This window comes from Oncorhynchus kisutch, unplaced genomic scaffold (assembly GCF_002021735.2).
Source record: "Oncorhynchus kisutch isolate 150728-3 unplaced genomic scaffold, Okis_V2 scaffold1306, whole genome shotgun sequence".
Taxonomy (NCBI): domain Eukaryota; kingdom Metazoa; phylum Chordata; class Actinopteri; order Salmoniformes; family Salmonidae; genus Oncorhynchus; species Oncorhynchus kisutch.
The window spans coordinates 8,599-29,716 of NW_022263251.1; the positions used below are offsets into that span (position 1 = coordinate 8,599).

General features: G+C 48.2%; 1 protein-coding gene and 1 long non-coding RNA gene across 2 annotated transcripts in view; both read left to right on the plus strand.

Annotated features, from left to right (window-relative positions):
* Nucleotides 1-226, plus strand: part of LOC116365845 (uncharacterized) — a 3,839-nt gene extending 3,613 nt beyond the window's left edge. Inside the window, exon 4 of the long non-coding RNA XR_004208196.1 lies at nt 22-226. This is a non-coding gene — a long non-coding RNA (uncharacterized LOC116365845). The remainder of the gene's footprint in view (nt 1-21) is intronic.
* A 626-nt stretch (nt 227-852) lies between these two features.
* LOC116365846 (general transcription factor 3C polypeptide 1) lies at nt 853-19,783 on the plus strand. The gene is made up of 8 exons (XM_031818240.1): nt 853-890; nt 1,388-1,536; nt 3,407-3,642; nt 4,436-4,764; nt 6,209-6,692; nt 8,269-8,549; nt 11,073-11,512; nt 19,666-19,783. The coding sequence occupies exons 2-8, from the start codon at nt 1,388-1,390 to the stop codon at nt 19,676-19,678; spliced, it is 1,932 nt and encodes a 643-aa protein (XP_031674100.1). The 5' UTR covers nt 853-890; the 3' UTR covers nt 19,679-19,783.
* The last annotated feature ends 1,335 nt before the right edge of the window (nt 19,784-21,118 follow it).

Genomic DNA, 21,118 nt, shown 5'->3' on the forward strand with positions numbered 1-21,118 from the left:
CCCACTCTCTCCCTTCTGTAGGTGTTTTACATGGCGTCTGCCCACGGGTCTGTGTACAGAGGTGTTTGATTCATGCAGGCCTTGAGTGAGAATGGGACTTGGAGACAACCACCCTTCCACGGTCCTCATACACGAAGGAAAGGAGAAGGAGAAGAGGGAGAGCATGGAGAAGAGGGAGAGCATGGAGAGAGGGGAGTTGGCATGGAGAGAGGGGAGTTGGGCATGGAGAGAGGGGAGTTGGGCACGGAGAGAGGGGCGGTGGGCACGGAGAGAGGGGCGGTGGGCACGGAGAGAGGGGAGTTGGGCACGGAGAGAGGGGCGGGTGGCACGGAGAGAGGGAGGTGGCACGGAGAGAGAGGGGAGGTGGGCACGGAGAGAGGGGAGGTGGCACGGAGAGAGGGGCGGTGGGCACGGAGAGAGGGGAGGTGGGCACGGAGAGAGGGGAGGTGGGCACGGAGAGAGGGGAGGTGGGCACGGAGAGAGGGGCGGTGGGCACGGAGAGAGGGGAGGTGGGCACGGAGAAGAGGGAGAGCATGGAGAGAGGGAGGTGGGGCATGGAGAGAGGGGAGGTGGGCATGCATGGAGAGGGGAGGTGGGCACGGAGAAAGAGCGAGGGGAGGAGAGAAGTGAGAAGGATAAGGAAAGAGAAAAAGAGAAAGATGAAGATATGGAGACAGAAGACAGAGGGAAGAAGACAGAGAACGAGCAATTGGAGGAGAACGAGGACAACGCGGCCCACAACCAAGCGGAAGAACAGGTCTCGTCTTTACCGTCCATGGAGTTGAGTCTACCTCCGGGGACCCTGCCTCCTGTCCTCTCACCCAGACGGAGGAGCCGGAGTCGGGGACAGCACCCGGCCTTGACCCTCTCTCCCTCTGGATTTCACGGAGGTGGGTTTTAGTTCCCTTGTGGTTTGTAGTATTTGAGAGTGAAATGTTTCCTCTACAAAGCTGAAAATGCCAGTGCCACTTCCTAAACATAGCAGCAACAGTCTTCATACAGTGCCTTGCGAAAGTATTCGGCCCCCTTGAACTTTGCAACCTTTTGCCACATTTCAGGCTTCAAACATAAAGGTATAAAACTGTATTTTTTTGTGAAGAATCAACAACAAGTGGGACACAAACATGAAGTGGAACGACATTTATTGGATATTTCAAACTTTTTAACAAATCAAAAACTGAAAAATTGGGCGCGCAAATTTTTTCAAAAGGTCGCAAAGTTCAAGGGGGCGGAATACTTTCGCAAGGCACTGTATGTACTTTGTTCTAGCTCTGATGCTGATTCCTCTGTTCAGTTCACACACTGTTTAATTGGGTTTTAATGAGATCACCTGTATAAGATAACGTAGTTCATAAATTTTCCGTTAGTTAAATCACGCGTTCTCCAGATGTTGCAGTTCTCCCTGGAGTCCCCGGGGGGCGCCACTCTGGCCTGTCTCAGTCTGATGACTCTGGGTCTGCTGTCAGTCCACGTCTCCATACCTGAACACATAGTGGTGTTGGACAGCACCATGGTGGACAATGAGGTGGTTAAGAGGTACACACACACCTGCACTTACACAACTACACACCGTTTCTCTGGCGCTCCTTCTTTCTCTCTGTCTAAAATGAAAAGTTGTTTCTCCAAATTAGTTTTTCTCATGTAGTCCCAGATCCAGATTATTATCCAGTCCCCTATAGCCCCAGATCCATGTTATTATACAGTCCCCTATAGCCCCAGATCCATATTATTATACTGTCCCCTATAGCCCCAGATCCATGTTATTATACAAGTCCCCCTATAGCCCCAGTCCCCTATAGCCCCAGATCCAGATTATTATACAGTCCCCTATAGCCCCAGTCCCCTATAGCCCCAGATCCAGATTATTATACAGTCCCCTATAGCCCCAGATCCATATTATTAGACAGTCCCCTATAGCCCCAGATCCATGTTATTATACAGTCCCCTATAGCCCCAGATCCATATTATTATACTGTCCCCTATAGCCCCAGATCCATATTATTATACAGTCCCCTATAGCCCCAGATCCATATTATTATACAGTCCCCTATAGCCCCAGTCCCCTATAGCCCCAGATCCATATTATTGGAGTATAGAGACGCCATGCTGGAGTATAGAGACGCCATGCCGGAGTATAGAGACGCCATGCCGGAGTATAGAGACGCCATGCCGGAGTATAGAGACGCCATGCCGGAGTATAGAGACGCCATGCCGGAGTATAGAGACGCCATGCCGGAGTATAGAGACGCCATGCCGGAGTATAGAGACGCATGCCGGAGTATAGAGACGCCAATGCCGGAGTATAGAGACAAATTCCAAGTTTCATCTTCCCAGTCCAAATAAATAAGTGGTGGAGGTCCATATTGTGTTGTTCCATATTCTCATATTTACTGACGCCCTGTCTGTCTCTCTGCCCCTGTCTGTCTCTCTGCCCCTGTCTGTCTCTCTGCCCCTGTCTGTGTCTCTCTGCCCCTGTCTGTGTCTCTCTGCCCCTGTCTGTGTCTCTCGCCCCTGTCTGTGTCTCTCTGCCCCTGTCTGGTGTCTCTCTGCCCCTGTCTGTGTCTCTCTGCCCTGTCTGTGTCCTCTGCCCCTGTCTGTCCCTCTGCCTGTCCCCTGTCTGTTTCTCTCGCTCCCGTGTCTGTGTCTCTGCCTGCCCCTGTCTGTGTCCTCTTGCCCTGTCTGGGTGTCTCTCTTCCTGGTATGTCTCGTCTCATGCCTTGTCTGTTGTCTCTCATTGCCCCTGTCTGGTCTGCTCTCTCGCCCCAGTCTGTGTCTTCTGCCCCTGTCCCTGTGTCTCTCCTCTGCCCCTGTCTGGGGTCGTCTTCTGCCCCGCGTCTGTCTCTCTTGCCCGCTGTCGTCTCTTCTGCCCCGTCTGCTCTCTGGCTGCCCCCGTCTGTGCTCTCTGCCCCGTCTGTCTCATCTGCCCCCGTCTGTCTCTCTGCCCCGTCTGTGTCTCTCTGGCCCCCGTCTGTGTCTCTCTGCCCCTGTCTGTGTCTCTCTGCCCCTGTCTGTGTCTCTCTGCCCCTGTCTGTGGTCTCTCTGCCCTGTCTGTGTCTCTCTGCCCCCGTCTGTCTCTCTGCCCCTGTCTGTCTCTCTCTCTCTCCGCCGTCTGTGTCTCCTCTCCGCCCCATCTTGTCTCTCTCTCTCTTCCGCCCCGCCTGTCTCTCTCTCTCTCTCTGCCCCCGTCTGTCTCTCTCTCTCTCTCTCTCTCTCTCCGCCCCGTCTGTCTCTCTCTCTCTCCGCCCCGTCTGTCTCTCTCTCTCCTCTCCGCCCCCGTCGGTCTCTCTCTCTCTCCACCCCCGTCTGTCTCTCTCTCTCTCTCTCTCCGCCCCCATCTGTCTCTCTCTCTCTCTCTCTCTCTCTCTCTACCCCGTCTGTCTCTCTCTCTCTTTGTCTCTTCTCTCAGTATCTCAGTGCTGGCTGAGGATGATGATGATGAAGAGGAGAACGAGGGGCGGAGTCGGATCGAGGTGAGGGCTCACAAGGCGTCCCACACCAAGTACCTGATGATGCGTGGATACTGCGTACCCGGGATCGTCAACCTCCGAAACCTCAACACCAACGATAGTATCGTGGTGGAATCGTGCACCATGAGACTACATCTACGACACACACCTGTACACACACTGTTTACTACCCAGGGTAGGTACACACACCTGTACACACACTGTTTACTACCCAGGGTAGGTACACACACCTGTACACACACTGTTTACTACCCAGGGTAGGTACACACACCTGTACACACACTGTTTATTACCCAGGGTAGGTACACACACCTGTACACACACTGTTTATTACCCAGGGTAGGTACACACCTAAACACACACACAACACATAAGAATTCTCTCTCTCTCTCGCCTTCCTCTCTCCCTCATCTCTCTCTCCCCTCCCCTCGCCCTCCTCTCTCCCTCATCTCTCTCTTCCCCTCCCTCGCCCTCATCTCTCTCTTCCCCTCCCTCGCCCTCATCTCTCTCTTCCCCTCCCTCGCCCTCCCCTCGCCCTCATCTCTCTCTTCCCTCCCCCCATCGCCCTCATCTCTCTCTTCTCTTCCCTCCCCTCGCCCTCATCTCTCTCTTCCCTCCCCTCGCCCTCATCTCTCTCTTCCCTCCCCTCGCCCTCATCTCTCTCTTCCCTCCCTCGCCCTCATCTCTCTCTTCCCCCTCCCTCCTCTCTCCCCCCCCCTCCCTCCTCTCTCCCCCCTCCCTCACCCTCCTCTCCTCCCTCATCTCTCTCTTCCCCCTCCCTCCTCTCTCCCCCCTCCCCTCACCCTCCTCTCTCCCTCATCTCTCTCCCCCTCCCTCCTCTCTCCCTAATCTCTCTTCCTCCTCTCTCCCTCCTCTCTCCCTAATCTCTCTTCCTCCTCTCTCCCTCATCTCTCTTCCCCTCCCTCATCTCTCTCTTCCCCTCCCTCATCTCTCTCTCCTCCTCTCAGACTCTCCTCCCATAGACTTCTCCAGACACGGTCCCTCTCTCCTCCCCTCTTTACTCTCCCATTCCCTCAGAGCCCATCCCTCCTCCTCCTCCTCTCCCTCCTCCTCCCCCCTCCCCTTCTCCCCCTCCTCCTCCGTAGAGGTGTGTGAGGGGCGTCTGGTGACTCAGAGAGGGTATAGCCCAGAGGACATTGGTGCTGTGGCAGAGCTCAGAGCAACGCTGGAGAGACACGGAGCCTTCGGATTGGACAGGCGGGACCTGGTGACATCACACACACACCTGGCCGACCCGAGAGACGGGCGTACCAGAGGTCTGCAGCGGTACATACAGGTAGAGACACACTGAAACAGAACATACAGGTAGAGACACACTGAAACAGAACATACAGGTAGAGACACACTGAAACAGAACATACAGGTAGAGACACACTGAAACACACTGAAACAGAACATACAGGTAGAGACACACTGAAACACACTGAAACAGAACATACAGGTAGAGACACACTGAAACAGAACATACAGGTAGAGACACACTGAAACAGAACATACAGGTAGAGACACACTGAAACAGAACATACAGGTAGAGACACACTGAAACAGAACGTACAGGTAGACACACTGAAACAGAACGTACAGGTAGAGACACACTGAAACAGAACATACAGGTAGAGACACACTGAAACAGAACATACAGGTAGAGACACACTGAAACAGAACATACAGGTAGAGACACACTGAAACACACTGAAACAGAACGTACAGGTAGAGACACACTGAAACACACTGAAACAGAACATACAGGTAGAGACACACTGAAACACACTGAAACAGAACGTACAGGTAGAGACACACTGAAACACACTGAAACAGAACGTACAGGTAGACACACTGAAACAGAACGTACAGGTAGAGACACACTGAAACAGAACGTACAGGTAGAGACACACTGAAACACACTGAAACAGAACATACAGGTAGAGACACACTGAAACAGAACATACAGGTAGAGACACACTGAAACAGAACATACAGGTAGAGACACACTGAAACAGAACGTACAGGTAGAGACACACTGAAACAGAACGTACAGGTAGAGACACACTGAACAGAACGTACAGGTAGAGACACACTGAAACAGAACGTACAGGTAGAGACACACTGAAACAGAACATACAGGTAGACACACTGAAACAGAACGTACAGGTAGAGACACACTGAAACAGAACATACAGGTAGACACACTGAAACAGAACGTACAGGTAGAGACACACTGAAACACAACATACAGGTAGAGACACACTGAAACACAACGTACAGGTAGAGACACACTGAAACAGAACATACAGGTAGAGACACACTGAAACAGAACGTACAGGTAGAGACACACTGAAACAGAACATACAGGTAGAGACACACTGAAACAGAACATACAGGTAGAGACACACTGAAACAGAACGTACAGGTAGAGACACACTGAAACAGAACATACAGGTAGAGACACACTGAAACAGAACGTACAGGTAGACACACTGAAAACACACTGAAACACACTGAAACAGAACATACAGGTAGAGACACACTGAAACAGAACGTACAGGTAGAGACACACTGAAACACACTGAAACACACTGAAACAGAACATACAGGTAGAGACACACTGAAACAGAACATACAGGTAGAGACACACTGAAACACACTGAAACACAACATACAGGTACCTCTGCTCTGTGATTGGTTCATGTGTCAATTTTCTCCTCTGTGATTGGCTGTAGGACTTGCTGGAGGAAGAGCTGGTGTTGGAGGTGGGAGGGAGCTCAGTGCGTCTGGTGTTACTGAGTCACGCTGAGCCCTGGCTACTGACCTCCACAGAGAGGCAGAGAGACCGGCCACACCAAGCCCAGCGAGGAGCCTCTGCCTTTGGAGACAGAAAGCACCACAACCCCCTCCTCCGCAAGAGAAGAATGGTGGTCCCCAGAGAGCAGGAACCACGTAGTAAGAGAGGGAGAAGAGAAACGCTGATGGTGGAAGAGGAGGTTGAGAAGAGGGAGGAGACACCGGAGGAGGAGGAGGAGAGAGAGGAGACACCGGAGGAAGAGGAGGAGGAGGAGGAGAGGAAGAAGATGCAGCCTGAAGAGAAAGACAGGAACGAGACTGCAGAGGAGAGATGGATGAAGAGGAGAGAGGAGGAGGAAGAGAAAGAAGAAGAGAGGGTACAAGAGGAACCATCATCTACCATTGAGACAGAACAGAGCACAGGTGAGACTACAGCTGACCCCGTTAACCAGACTACAGCTGACCCCATTAACCAGACTACAGCTGACCCCGTTAACCAGACTACAACTGACCCCCGTTAACCAGACTACAGCTGACCCCTGTTAACCAGACTACAACTGACCCCCGTTAACCAGACTACAACTGACCCCCGTTAACCAGACTACAACTGACCTCCATTAACCAGACTACAGCTGACCCCGTTAACCAGACTACAACTGACCCTGTTAACCAGACTACAGCTGACCCCGTTAACTAGACTACAACTGACCTCCGTTAACCAGACTACAGCTGACCCCTGTTAACCAGACTACAGCTGACCCCGTTAACCAGACTACAACTGACCTCGTTAACCAGACTACAGCTGACCCCGTTAACCAGACTACAGCTGACCCAGTTAACTAGACTACAGCTGACCCCGTTAACCAAACTACAGCTGACCCCGTTAACCAGACTACAGCTGACCCCCGTTAACCAGACTACAGCTGACCCCCGTTAACCAGACTACAGCTGACCCCCGTTAACCAGACTACAGCTGACCCCCGTTAACCAGACTACAGCAGACCCCCGTTAACCAGACTACAGCTGACCCCATTAACCAGACTACAGCTGACCCCGTTAACCAGACTACAGCTGACCCCGTTAACTAGACTACAGCTGACCCCGTTAACCAGACTACAGCTGACCCCGTTAACCAGACTACAGCTGACCCAGTTAACTAGACTACAGCTGACCCCCATTAACCAGACTACATCTGTCCCAGTTAACTAGACTATAGCTGACCCCCGTTAACCAGACTACAGCTGACCCTGTTAACCAGACTACAGCTGACCCAGTTAACTAGACTACAGCTGACCCAGTTAACTAGACTACAGCTGACCCCCATTAACCAGACTACAGCTGACCCAGTTAACTAGACTACAGCTGACCCAGTTAACTAGACTACAGCTGACCCCGTTAACCAGACTACTGCAGACCCCCATTAACCAGACTACAGCTGACCCCGTTAACCAGACTACATCTGACCCCGTTAACCAGACTACAGCTGACCCAGTTAACTAGACTACAGCTGACCCCGTTAACCAGACTACAGCTGACCCCCGTTAACCAGACTACAGCTGACCCTGTTAACCAGACTACAGCTGACCCTGTTAACCAGACTACAGCTGACCCTGTTAACCAGACTACAGCTGTCCCCGTTAACCAGACTACAGCTGACCCCCATTAACCAGACTACAGCTGACCCCCGTTAACCAGACTACAGCTGACCCCGTTAACCAGACTACAGCTGACCCCGTTAACCAGACTACAGCTGACCCCGTTAACCAGACTACAGCTGACCCCGTTAACCAGACTACAGCTGACCCCGTTAACCAGACTACAGCTGACCCCGTTAACCAGACTACAGCTGACCCCCGTTAACCAGACTACAGCTGACCCCGTTAACCAGACTACAGCTGACCCCGTTAATCCAGACTACAGCTGACCCCCGTTAACCAGACTACAGCTGACCCCCGATCTGTTCACCGGTTTGTTTCATCGTGTTTTTTATTTTCCTCAGAGGGCGACGGCAAGAAGCCATTTTCATCTCTAGCCGAGGAAGAGGATGGTGAAGCCAGCGGACTGCGCGAGGAAGAGGACGACAGCGGCGGCGTGTGTGACGTGTCGTTCGTCAGTCGTCCGTGGCGTATCGTGGACGGCAGTCTGAACAGGCCGGTGTGTAAAGGCATGCTGGACGCTGTCCTCTACCACATCATGACCCGGCCCGGTTTACCAGAACACGTCTTACTGGAACACTACAGAGGGGTCTTGCAGCCAGTGGTGGTACTGGACCTCGTGCAGGTAGGAATGATGACCACACCAGGGCCGTGCACAGACCTTTGGTGGGGCAGCTGCTAAACATATATATACAAATATTATACCGTCATTCCATTCAACAGCATTCCCCAAATATTAAACCTCATTCCATTCAACAGCATTCCCCAAATATTAAACCTCATTCCATTCAACAGCATTCCCCAAATATTAAACCTCATTCCATTCAACAGCATTCCCCAAATATTAAACCTCATTCCATTCAACAGCATTCCCCAAATATTAAACCTCATTCCATTCAACAGCATTCCCCAAATATTAAACCTCATTCCATTCAACAGCATTCCCCAATATTAAACCTCATTCCATTCAACAGCATTCCCCAAATATTAAACCTCATTCCATTCAACAGCATTCCCCAAATATTAAACCTCATTCCATTCAACAGCATTCCCCAAATATTAAACCTCATTCCATTCAACAGCATTCCCCAAATATTAAACCTCATTCCATTCAACAGCATTCCCCAAATATTAAACCTCATTCCATTCAACAGCATTCCCCAAATATTAAACCTCATTCCATTCAACAGCATTCCCCAATATTAAACCTCATTCCATTCAACAGCATTCCCAAAAATGTTACCTCATTCCATTCAACAGCATTCCCCAAAAATTCAACCTCATTCCATTCAACATTATTCCCCAATATTAAACCTCATTCCATTCAACATTATTCCCCAATATTAAACCTCATTCCATTCAACAGCATTCCCCAAAAATTAAACCTCATTCCATTCAACAGCATTCCCCAATATTAAACCTCATTCCATTCAACAGCATTCCCCAATATTAAACCTCATTCCATTCAACAGCATTCCCCAATATTAAACCTCATTCCATTCAACAGCATTCCCCAATATTAAACCTCATTCCATTCAACAGCATTCCCCAATATTAAACCTCATTCCATTCAACAGCATTCCCCAATATTAAACCTCATTCCATTCAACAGCATTCCCCAATATTAAACCTCATTCCATTCAACAGCATTCCCCAATATTAAACCTCATTCCATTTCAGCTGATCATCGGGGATCTAGACTAGATCAGCTGATCATCGGGGATGTAGGCTAGATCAGCTGATCATCGGGGATGTAGACTAGATCAGCTGATCATCGGGGATGTAGGCTAGATCAGCTGATCATCGGGGATGTAGGCTAGATCAGCTGGGATGTAGGCTAGATCAGCTGGGATGTAGACTAAATCAGCTGGGATGTAGACTAGATCAGCTGGGATGTAGGCTAGATCAGCTGGGATGTAGGCTAGATCAGCTGGGATGTAGACTAGATCAGCTGGGATGTAGACTAGATCAGCTGGGATGTAGGCTAGATCAGCTGGGATGTAGGCTAGATCAGCTGATCATCGGGGATGTAGGCTAGATCAGCTGGGATGTAGACTAGATCAGCTGGGATGTAGGCTAGATCAGCTGATCATCGGGGATGTAGGCTAGATCAGCTGATCATCGGGGATGTAGGCTAGATCAGCTGGGATGTAGACTAAATCAGCTGATCATCGGGGATGTAGGCTAGATCAGCTGGGATGTAGGCTAGATCAGCTGGGATGTAGACTAGATCAGCTGGGATGTAGGCTAGATCAGCTGGGATGTAGGCTAGATCAGCTGGGATGTAGACTAGATCAGCTGGGATGTAGACTAGATCAGCTGGGATGTAGACTAGATCAGCTGGGATGTAGGCTAGATCAGCTGGGATGTAGGCTAGATCAGCTGATCATCGGGGATGTAGGCTAGATCAGCTGGGATGTAGACTAGATCAGCTGGGATGTAGGCTAGATCAGCTGATCATCGGGGATGTAGGCTAGATCAGCTGATCATCGGGGATGTAGGCTAGATCAGCTGGGATGTAGACTAGATCAGCTGGGATGTAGGCTAGATCAGCTGGGGATGTAGGCTAGATCAGCTGGGGATGTAGGCTAGATCAGCTGGGATGTAGGCTAGATCAGCTGATCATCGGGGATGTAGGCTAGATCAGCTGATCATCGGGGATGTAGGCTAGATCAGCTGGCATGTAGACTAGATCAGCTGGGATGTAGGCTAGATCAGCTGGGATGTAGGCTAGATCAGCTGGGATGTAGGCTAGATCAGCTGGGATGTAGGCTAGATCAGCTGGGATGTAGGCTAGATCAGCTGATCATCGGGGATGTAGGCTAGATCAGCTGGGATGTAGACTAGATCAGCTGGGATGTAGACTAGATCAGCTGATCATTGACTTCAAGGTTGAGTTCATTAGAAAATAGTTATTTTTGAATGGCAATTTGTTGCATTTAAAATGGTGAAAGATAATTAAATACAACAGAGGAAAGGTAAGTAATGTAATGTAACTAAGCACCCGCTCCTTAAAAGGCACTTGCTCCTCTCCTCTCCCCCCTCTCCTGCTCCTCTCCCCGTCCCTCCTCTCCTGCTCCTCTCCCCGTCCCTCCTCTCCTGCTCCTCTCCCCGTCCCTCCTCTGCTCCTCCTCTCTCCTCCCCTCAGGCCCTCGTTGAGTTGGGCTGTATCAAGAAGAAGTACGTGACCAGACGTCCCAAACCCTCCCTCTTCTCCCGTCCAGCCGCCGTCCTCATGGTGGGGGAGGAGAGAGAGGGAGAGACGGGGGTGAGGCTGGAGGAGACGGGGGTGAGGCTGGAGGAGACGGGGGTGAGGCTGGAGGAGACGGGGGTGAGGCTGGAGGAGACGGGGGTGAGGCTGGAGGAGACGGGGGTGAGGCTGGAGGAGACGGGGGTGAGGCTGGAGGAGACGGGGGTGAGGCTGGAGGAGACGGGGGTGAGGCTGGAGGAGACGGGGGTCAGACCCGCTGAGACGACCACTGTGTTCTATGAGCCGACCATCGACTGCTGTCTGCGTCTAGGACAGGTTTTACCCCATGAAAACAACTGGAACCAGTGGGTCCAGTTCGCACAACATGAGAACAAACAGTAAGGACTGGAGTTTAAACTGATCTGGGTGCTATAATTCTTTAGTGCCACGCTGTAGTGAAACATTTTTAGGCCATAGACATAACATAGACATAACATAACATAACATAGACATAACATAGACATAACATAGACATAACATAGACATAACATAGACATAACATAACATAGACATAACATAACATGACATAGACATAACATAGACATAACATGACATAACATAGACATAACATAGACATAACATAGACATAACATAACATAACATAGACATAACATAACATGACATAGACATAACATAGACATAACATGACATAACATAGACATAACATGACATAACATAGACATAACATAACATAACATGACTAACATAACATAGACATAACATAGACATAACATAGACATAACATAGACATAACATGACATAACATAGACATAACATAACATAACATGACTAACATAACATAGACATAACATAGACATAACATAGACATAACATAGACATAACATGACATAACATAGACATAACATAACATGACTAACATAACATAGACATAACATAGACATAACATAACATGACTAACATAACATAGACATAACATAACATGACTAACATAACATAGACATAACATAGACATAACATGACATAACATAGACATAACATAACATGACTAACATAACATAGACATAACATAGACATAACATAACATAACATAGACATAACATAGACATAACATAGACATAACATAGACATAACATAGACATAACATAACATAACATAACATAGACATAACATAGACATAACATAGACATAACATAACATAACATAGACATAACATAGACATAACATAGACATAACATAACATAGACATAACATAGACATAACATAGACATAACATAGACATAACATAACATAACATAGACATAACATAGACATAACATAGACATAACATAACATAACATAGACATAACATAGACATAACATAACATAACATAACATAGACATAACATAGACATAACATAACATAGACATAACATAGACATAACATAGACATAACATAGACATAACATAGACATAGACATAACATAGACATAACATAGACATAACATAGACATAACATAACATGACTAAACATAACATAGACATAACATAACATGACTAAACATAACATAGACATAACATAACATAGACATAACATAACATAACATAGACATAACATAACATAGACATAACGTTGTGCAACTGAAAATGTTTTGCAACAAAAAAAATGAAAGTTTTTGAAAGTATTGTGAAAAAGGAAAGTTAGTCCCTGTCTGTTTCGTTCCCTATGATTCTGTTTGGTTCCATTGAGTTGTTAGTGGATACACACCAGGACTGCTAGGGGACGGGAGTTTTACTTGATCACGATTAATAGGCCCAGGAGTTAAAACAACTAGTTTCTTCACAGTGGTTAACCCAAAGGTCTTTCGTTCTGACTCTCTTACCGGACAGCAAGATTAGATTTTAGCTTAAATTTAAAAAAAAAAAAGATGTTTAGTTTCAGTTGTAGTGACACAGATCTCTGGGAATTAGTTTCACATCTTAGATGTCCTTTCATTGGGGAAAACCTGTTATGGTTTCATTTCAGTTTCGTTATTGTTTTCTTGAATGTGTGATTTAATAAAAAATTCAAATCGTGAAATGAGACTCGTGATGCTTTTTTAAAAATCTAAGATGAAACAAGTTATTTAGTTTTTAATTTTTTTAAAGAGAACAAGTCCCTTTGTTTTGTGGTTTGTCAACATGGACACAGAATAACTTCCTGTTGCTGGTTCAATACATTTGAATAACTTCCTGTTGCTGGTTCAATACATCTGGATAACTTCCTGTTGCTGGTTCAATACATCTGAATAACTTCCTGTTGCTGGTTCAGTAACCAGACCTGTTCAATCCATCTGAATAACTTCCTGTTGCTGGTTCAGTAACCAGACCTGTTCAATACATCTGAATAACTTCCTGTTGCTGGTTCAGTAACCAGACCTGTTCAATACATCTGAATAACTTCCTGTTGCTGGTTCAGTAACCAGACCTGTTCAATACATCTGAATAACTTCCTGTTGCTGGTTCAGTAACCAGCCCTGTTGCTGGTTCAGTAACCAGCCCTGTTGCTGGTTCAGTAACCAGCCCTGTTGCTGGTTCAGTAACCTGCCCTGTTGCTGGGTCAGTAACCTGCCCTGTTGCTGGGTCAGTAACCAGCCCTGTTGCTGGGTCAGTAACCAGCCCTGTTGCTGGGTCAGTAACCAGCCCTGTTGCTGGGTCAGTAACCAGCCCTGTTGCTGGGTCAGTAACCAGCCCTGTTGCTGGGTCAGTAACCAGCCCTGTTGCTGGGTCAGTAACCAGCCCTGTTGCTGGGTCAGTAACCAGCCCTGTTGCTGGGTCAGTAACCAGCCCTGTTGCTGGGTCAGTAACCAGCCCTGTTGCTGGGTCAGTAACCTGCCCTGTTGCTGGTACAGTAACCAGCCCTGTTGCTGGGTCAGTAACCAGCCCTGTTGCTGGGTCAGTAACCAGCCCTGTTGCTGGGTCAGTAACCAGCCCTGTTGCTGGGTCAGTAACCCGCCCTGTTGCTGGGTCAGTAACCCGCCCTGTTGCTGGGTCAGTAACCCGCCCTGTTGCTGGGTCAGTAACCCGCCCTGTTGCTGGGTCAGTAACCCGCCCTGTTGCTGGGTCAGTAACCCGCCCTGTTGCTGGGTCAGTAACCAGCCCTGTTGCTGGGTCAGTAACCAGCCCTGTTGCTGGTTCAGTAACCTATTTCGCAACAAAGCCTCCTTCACTCACGCCGCCAAACTTACCTTAGTCAGTTTTACTATCTTACCGATCCTCGACTTCGGCGATGTCATCTACAAAATATCTTCCAATACTCTACTCAGCAAACTGGATGCAGTTTATCACAGTGCCATCTGTTTTGTTACCAAATCACCTTATGCCACCCGTCTCCTGCGACCTGTATGCTCTAGTCGGCTGGCCCTCGCTACATATTCGTCACCAGACCCACTGGCTCCAGGTCATCTATAAGTCCATGCTAGGTAAAGCTCCGCCTTATCTCAGTTCACTGGTCACGATGGCAACACCCACCCGTAGCACGCCCTCCAGCAGGTGTATCTCACTGATCATCCCCAAAGCCAATACCTCATTTGGCCGCCTTTCCTTCCAGATCTCTGCTGCCAGTGACTGGAACGAATTGCAAAAATCGCTGAAGTTGGAGACTTTTATCTCCCTCACCAACTTTAAACATCAACTATCAGAGCAGCTAACCGATCGCTGCAGCTGTACATAGTCTATTGGTAAATAGCCCACCCAATCTACCTACCTCATCCCCATACTGTTTGCATTTTATTTACTTTACTGCTCTTTTGCCCAACTGTATCTCTACTTGCACATCATCAACTGCTCGTTTATCACTCCAGTGTTAATCTGCTCAATTGTAAATCTTCGCTCCCATGGCCTATTTATTGCCCACCTCCTCATGCCTTTTGCACAGACTGTATATAGACTTGATTTTTTTCTACTGCGTCATTGACTTGTTTATTGTGTTATTGGCTTGTTTATTGTTTATTCCATGTGTGACTCTGTGTTGTTGTATCTGTCGAACTGCTTTGCTTTATCTTTGCCAGGTCGCAGTTGTAAATGAGAACTTGTTCCTCAACTTGCCTACCTGGTTAAATAAAGGTGAAATAAAAAAATAAAATCAACAAGTATTTGAACCGTGTCACATCAGCTTTTCGAAATCAGTTCTCCATGTTGATTAAACTTCATCACGTAGATTTCCGTTGTTGAAATGACGTGGAAACAGCGTGGATTCAACCAGTCTGTCCCCAGCGGAGGGTCACCGTTACCTTGTCAGGTGTCCCTAGCGGAGTGTCACCGTTACCTTGTCAGGTGTCCCCAGCGGAGGGTCACCGTTACCTTGTCAGGTGTCCCCAGCGGAGTGTCACCGTTACCTTGTCAGGTGTCCCCAGCGGAGGGTCACCGTTACCTTGTCAGGTGTCCCCAGCGGAGGGTCACCGTTACCTTGTCAGGTGTCCCCAGCGGAGTGTCACCGTTACCTTGTCAGGTGTCCCCAGCGGAGTGTCACCGTTACCTTGTCAGGTGTCCCCAGCGGAGTGTCACCGTTACCTTGTCAGGTGTCCCCAGCGGAGTGTCACCGTTACCTTGTCAGGTGTCCCCAGCGGAGGGTCACCGTTACCTTGTCAGGTGTCCCCAGCGGAGGGTCACCGTTACCTTGTCAGGTGTCCCCAGCGGAGTGTCACCGTTACCTTGTCAGGTGTCCCCAGCGGAGTGTCACCGTTACCTTGTCAGGTGTCCCCAGCGGAGTGTCACCGTTACCTTGTCAGGTGTCCCCTCTCCAGACGCCAGCTACGGGAGAGGGAGACCAGGCCAGGGGTTCAGGTCTTTATTCACAGCCTGCTATACTAGCTAGTAGTTTACTGTCTTATAATGTCAAGATCCTGTCAAATAAACAGTTCAATTGGATTGTGTAGATCAGTGTGTTGGAGGGTTAGTATGTGTGTTGGTGTGTCTTTGTGTGCGTCCTGTAACCAGGTTCATAGCTGATGGTGTGTGTGTGTGTGTGTGTGTGTGTGTGTGTTGGTGTACCTTGTCTTTGTGTGCGTCCTGTAACCAGGTTCATAGCTGATGGTGTGTGTGTGTGTGTGTTGGTGTACCTTGTCTTTGTGTGCGTCCTGTAACCAGGTTCATAGCTGATGGTGTGTGTGTGTGTGTGTGTGTGTGTGTGTGTGTGTGTTGGTGTACCTTATCTTTGTGTGCATCCTGTAACCAGGTTCATAGCTGATGGTGTGTGTATGTGTGTGTGTGTGTGTGTGTGTCTTTGTGTGCATCCTGTAACCAGGTTCATAGCTGATGGTGTGTGTGTGTGTGTGTGTGTGTGTGTGTGTGTGTGTGTGTTGGTGTACCTTATCTTTGTGTGCATCCTGTAACCAGGTTCATAGCTGATGGTGTGTGTGTGTGTCTTTGTGTGCGTCCTGTATTTGTTACTTTTATTTCCTATTGTTGGGGGGGGGGGGGGTAAACAATTAAACCACATTGTTGGTTAAAGGCTTGTCAGTCAGCATTTCACTGGAAGGTTGTTAGAGGATTTAAATTCCTATATATTTATTAACCAATTCAATTAATACACTCCGCCCATTTCTAAGGATTTGTAAGATACTTATTTGCATAAAATGGGCGGAGACCAGTCTCAAAATAAGGCAATAGAGTTTATTCGCGAGAGTACTGAACATGATACAATTTACAACAGGTTATAAACTGAAAATGAAGTCATTATAGTTCACAGGCCTTCCTACATCATTCCCTCATCGGTTTAGATCATTTACAACCAGGCCAAGGTCTCCCTGTGTAGATAAGCATTCTAGCCAGTCTGACGATAAGTTCATTCGTTTCTAACAAGGAACAGACAGTCTTTGTTCTAATTCTTGATTATAATTACACACATTATATTCAGTACTAGGATTAAAATACAATTCAGACATCTATACAGTAACATCATAGTATTCTGATTAGTACATATACAGTAACATAGTAGTATTCTGATTAGTACATATACAGTAACATAATAGTATTCTGATTAGTACATATACAGTAACATCATAGTATTCTGATTAGTACATATACAGTAACATAATAGTATTCTGATTAGTACATATACAGTAACATAATAGTATTCTGATTAGTACATACACAGTAACATCATAGTATTCTGATGAGTCAGTCCTGATTGAAATGTATACATAATTAGTCATCATTGATAAACAATCCCTTACCAAAACGCCTGTTGTATTTGGTGCATGTGACAATTACGGTTTGATTTGTAACCAGGTGCATAGCTGAAGGTGTGTGTGTGATGTAGCCAGCTACGTATCTGAAGGTGTGTGTGTGAAGTAGCCAGCTACGTAGCTGAAGGTGTGTGTGTTAGTGTACCTTGCCTTTTGTGTGTGTTCTTTAGCCAGCTACGTAGCTGAAGGTGTGTGTTCTGTAGCCAGCTACGTAGCTGAAGGTGTGTGCGTGATGTAGCCAGCTACGTAGCTGAAGATGTGTGTTCTGTAGCCAGCTACGTAGCTGAAGGTGGGTGTTCTGTAGCCAGCTACGTAGCTGAAGGTTCGTGTTCTGTAGCCAGCTACGTAGCTGAACGTGTGTGTTCTGTAGCCAGCTACGTAGCTGAACGTGTGTGTTCTGTAGCCAGCTACGTAGCTGAAGGTGTGTTCTGTAGCCAGCTACGTTGCTGAAGGTGTGTGTTCTTTAGCCAGCTACGTTGCTGAAGGTGTGTGTTCTGTAGCCAGCTACGTAGCTGAACGTGTGTGTTCTGTAGCCAGCTACGTTGCTGAAGGTGTGTGTTCTTTAGCCAGCTACGTTGCTGAAGGTGTGTGTTCTTTAGCCAGCTACGTTGCTGAAGGTGTATGTTCTTTAGCCAGCTACATAGCTGAAGGTGTGTTCTGTAGCCAGCTACATAGCTGAAGGGGTGTGTTCTGTAGCCAGCTTCGTAGCTGAAGGGGTGTGTTCTGTAGCCAGCTACGTAGCTGAAGGTGTGTGTTCTGTAGCCAGCTACGTAGCTGAAGGTGTGTGTTCTGTAGCCAGCTACGTAGCTGAAGGTGTGTGCATGATCTAGCCAGCTACGTAGCTGAATGAGACCGCTCTCCTGTATAGGAGTCCGATGTCGTGGAATTACTCTACCCAATGAGGAGAGACTTTTATTTATTCAAAATCATTCTACTTTATTCATCAGTTAATTATTGCAATAACGTAGCTGGTCAGAATGTACTTCTGAGGTGTTTGGCTGAGGGCTTAATGAAACCAGGAGTACAACAGCCCTTTACAGTCAAACTACCTCAATAACGTAGCTGGTCAGAATGTACTTCTGAGGTGTTTGGCCGAGGGCTTAATGAAACCAGGAGTACAACAGCCCTTTACAGTCAAACTACCTCAATAACGTAGCTGGTCAGAATGTACTTCTGAGGTGTTTGGCCGAGGGCTTAATGAAACCAGGAGTACAACAGCCCTTTACAGTCAAACTACCTCAATAACGTAGCTGGTCAGAATGTACTTCTGAGGTGTTTGGCCGAGGGCTTAATGAAACCAGGAGTACAACAGCCCTTTACAGTCAAACTACCTCAATAACGTAGCTGGTCAGAATGTACTTCTGAGGTGTTCGGCCGAGGGCTTAATGAAACCAGGAGTACAACAGCCCTTTACAGTCAAACTACCTCAATAACGTAGCTGGTCAGAATGTACTTCTGAGGTGTTTGGCCGAGGGCTTAATGAAACCAGGAGTACAACAGCCCTTTACAGTCAAACTACCTCAATAACGTAGCTGGTCAGAATGTACTTCTGAGGTGTTTGGCCGAGGGCTTAATGAAACCAGGAGTACAACAGCCCTTTACAGTCAAACTATCGTATGCAAGCATATACAAGACACGTGATCTTGGTATGTTTTATGAAGGATGAGACGAGACTGGGGGAGAAGTACCGAATTGGGTCGACTCGCTCTGTAGCAACAGGGGGTTGTTCTCGTAAAACAACAGGAACCTCTCTAGACGGTCGTTAGAAGGAAAATAGAGCAACGGTTCCTTGAATTGAGTCGAGCAACACACACACACACACACACACACACACACACACACACACACACACACACACACACACACACATACACATACGTACACCTGCAAGAAGCTATATAGCCTTAAAAAAAAAACTTCACACATTAGAAGTCATATAAACTTTAAAAAGTTGTTCCAAACATTTAATTGCTTAGAGGTTTTAGCGATTTGTCCCCTACGCTCCCCTCCACCAATCAGAAACCCTGCTACAGCGTTATTAGCATAAACGCTATTCAACAACAACAACAATGTGATTAGAACCTTCTAGCGCTCGGCACAGTCTCACATGGTAAGTAACCTCCCTTTTGGGTTACCGAGTTTAAGACCCTCTAGTTTCAGCACATCCTTCCCAGATATAAATGACACACTAGATTCATTACAGCAAAGCACTTGCTTCCAGAGTCCATCTGCTTCTTAGTGGAGAACACCGAGAAAGACCAGGGACCTTGAGGGATCACAGAGTCTCCGGGTCTTCAACCAATATTAACCCTTTGTCCCCTACACAGATCAATCAGGTAACACGATGTACTCTGCTTCCAACTCATCACCTACACGTCAGACGACACCATGGTTCTTTGAGGGAGAAGAGGCCAATCAAGAGTTACGGCTGGTGCACCTCTCCTCCCCCCCTCTCCTTCCATCCCTCCCTTCCCCTCTCCTTCCTTCCATCCCTCCCTCTCTCTCTCCTTCCATCCCTCCCTCTCTCTCTCCTTCCATCCCTCCCTTCCTCTCTCCTTCCATCCCTCCCTCCCTCTCTCCTTCCATCCCTCCCTCCCTCTCTCCTTCCATCCCTCCCTCTCTCTCTCTCTCTCCTTCCATCCCTCCCTCCCCCCCTCTCCTTCCATCCCTCCCTTCCCCTCTCCTTCCTTCCATCCCTCCCTCTCTCTCTCCTTCCATCCCTCCCTCTCTCTCTCCTTCCATCCCTCCCCCTCTCTCTCCTTCCATCCCTCCCTTCCTCTCTCCTTCCATCCCTCCCTTCCTCTCTCCTTCCATCCCTCCCTTCCTCTCTCCTTCCATCCCTCCCTCCCTCTCTCCTTCCATCCCTCCCTCTCTCTCTCCTTCCATCCCTCCCTCTCTCTCTCTCTCCTTCCATCCCTCCCTCTCTCTCTCCTTCCATCCCTCCCTCCCTCTCTCTCTCCTTCCATCCCTCCCTCCCTCTCTCTCTCCTTCCATCCCTCCCTCCCTCTCTCTCTCCTTCCATCCCTCCCTCCCTCTCTCTCTCCTTCCATCCCTCCCTCTCTCCTTCCATCCCTCCCTCTCTCCTTCCATCCCTCCCTCTCTCCTTCCATCCCTCCCTCTCTCCCTCCTTCCATCCCTCCCTCTCTCTCTCCTTCCATCCCTCCCTCTCTCTTTCCTTCCATCCCTCCCTTCCTCTCTCCTTCCATCCCTCCCTCTCTCTCTCCTTCCATCCCTCCCTCTCTCTCTCCTTCCATCCCTCCCTCTCTCTCTCCTTCCATCCCTCCCTCTCTCTCTCCTTCCATCCCTCCCTCTCTCTCTCCTTCCATCCCTCCCTCTCTCTCTCCTTCCATCCCTCCCTCTCTCTCTCCTTCCATCCCTCCCTCTCTCTCTCCTTCCATCCCTCCCTCTCTCTCTCCTTCCATCCCTCTCACCCTCAGGTGTCCCTGTGTCTGCTGCTGATTTTCTCTGAGACCGGAGGTTTTTGATTGGCCAGTGGAACCCAGGGGGCGGGAGCAGGGCGGGGCCGGGGTAGTTCAGGCTAAAGGTTGGGGGTAGAGGTTATCCAGCGAGGGAAAGAGGTCACGCCGTCTGACATCAGCTCTTTCAGGTAGAACTCTATTACCTCCTCCTGATGGTACATGACATCAATCAAAACATTAATTCAACAATACATCAAACAATACGTCAATAAATAATCAATAAGTCCATCAATTAATACATTAACACAACAATCAGCTCTCTCAGGTCCCTCCTCACCCTAAAGAGCAATACATTTATCCA

Bases quoted from the DNA above. Each gene is read 5' to 3' on its own strand.
- LOC116365846 (XM_031818240.1), top strand. From the start codon at position 1,388: ATGTTGCAGTTCTCCCTGGAGTCCCCGGGGGGCGCCACTCTGGCCTGT. The intron at 1,537-3,406 runs GTACACACACAC...CTCTTCTCTCAG, and splicing joins GACAATGAGGTGGTTAAGAG to TATCTCAGTGCTGGCTGAGG. The intron at 4,765-6,208 runs GTAGAGACACAC...GATTGGCTGTAG, and splicing joins GTCTGCAGCGGTACATACAG to GACTTGCTGGAGGAAGAGCT.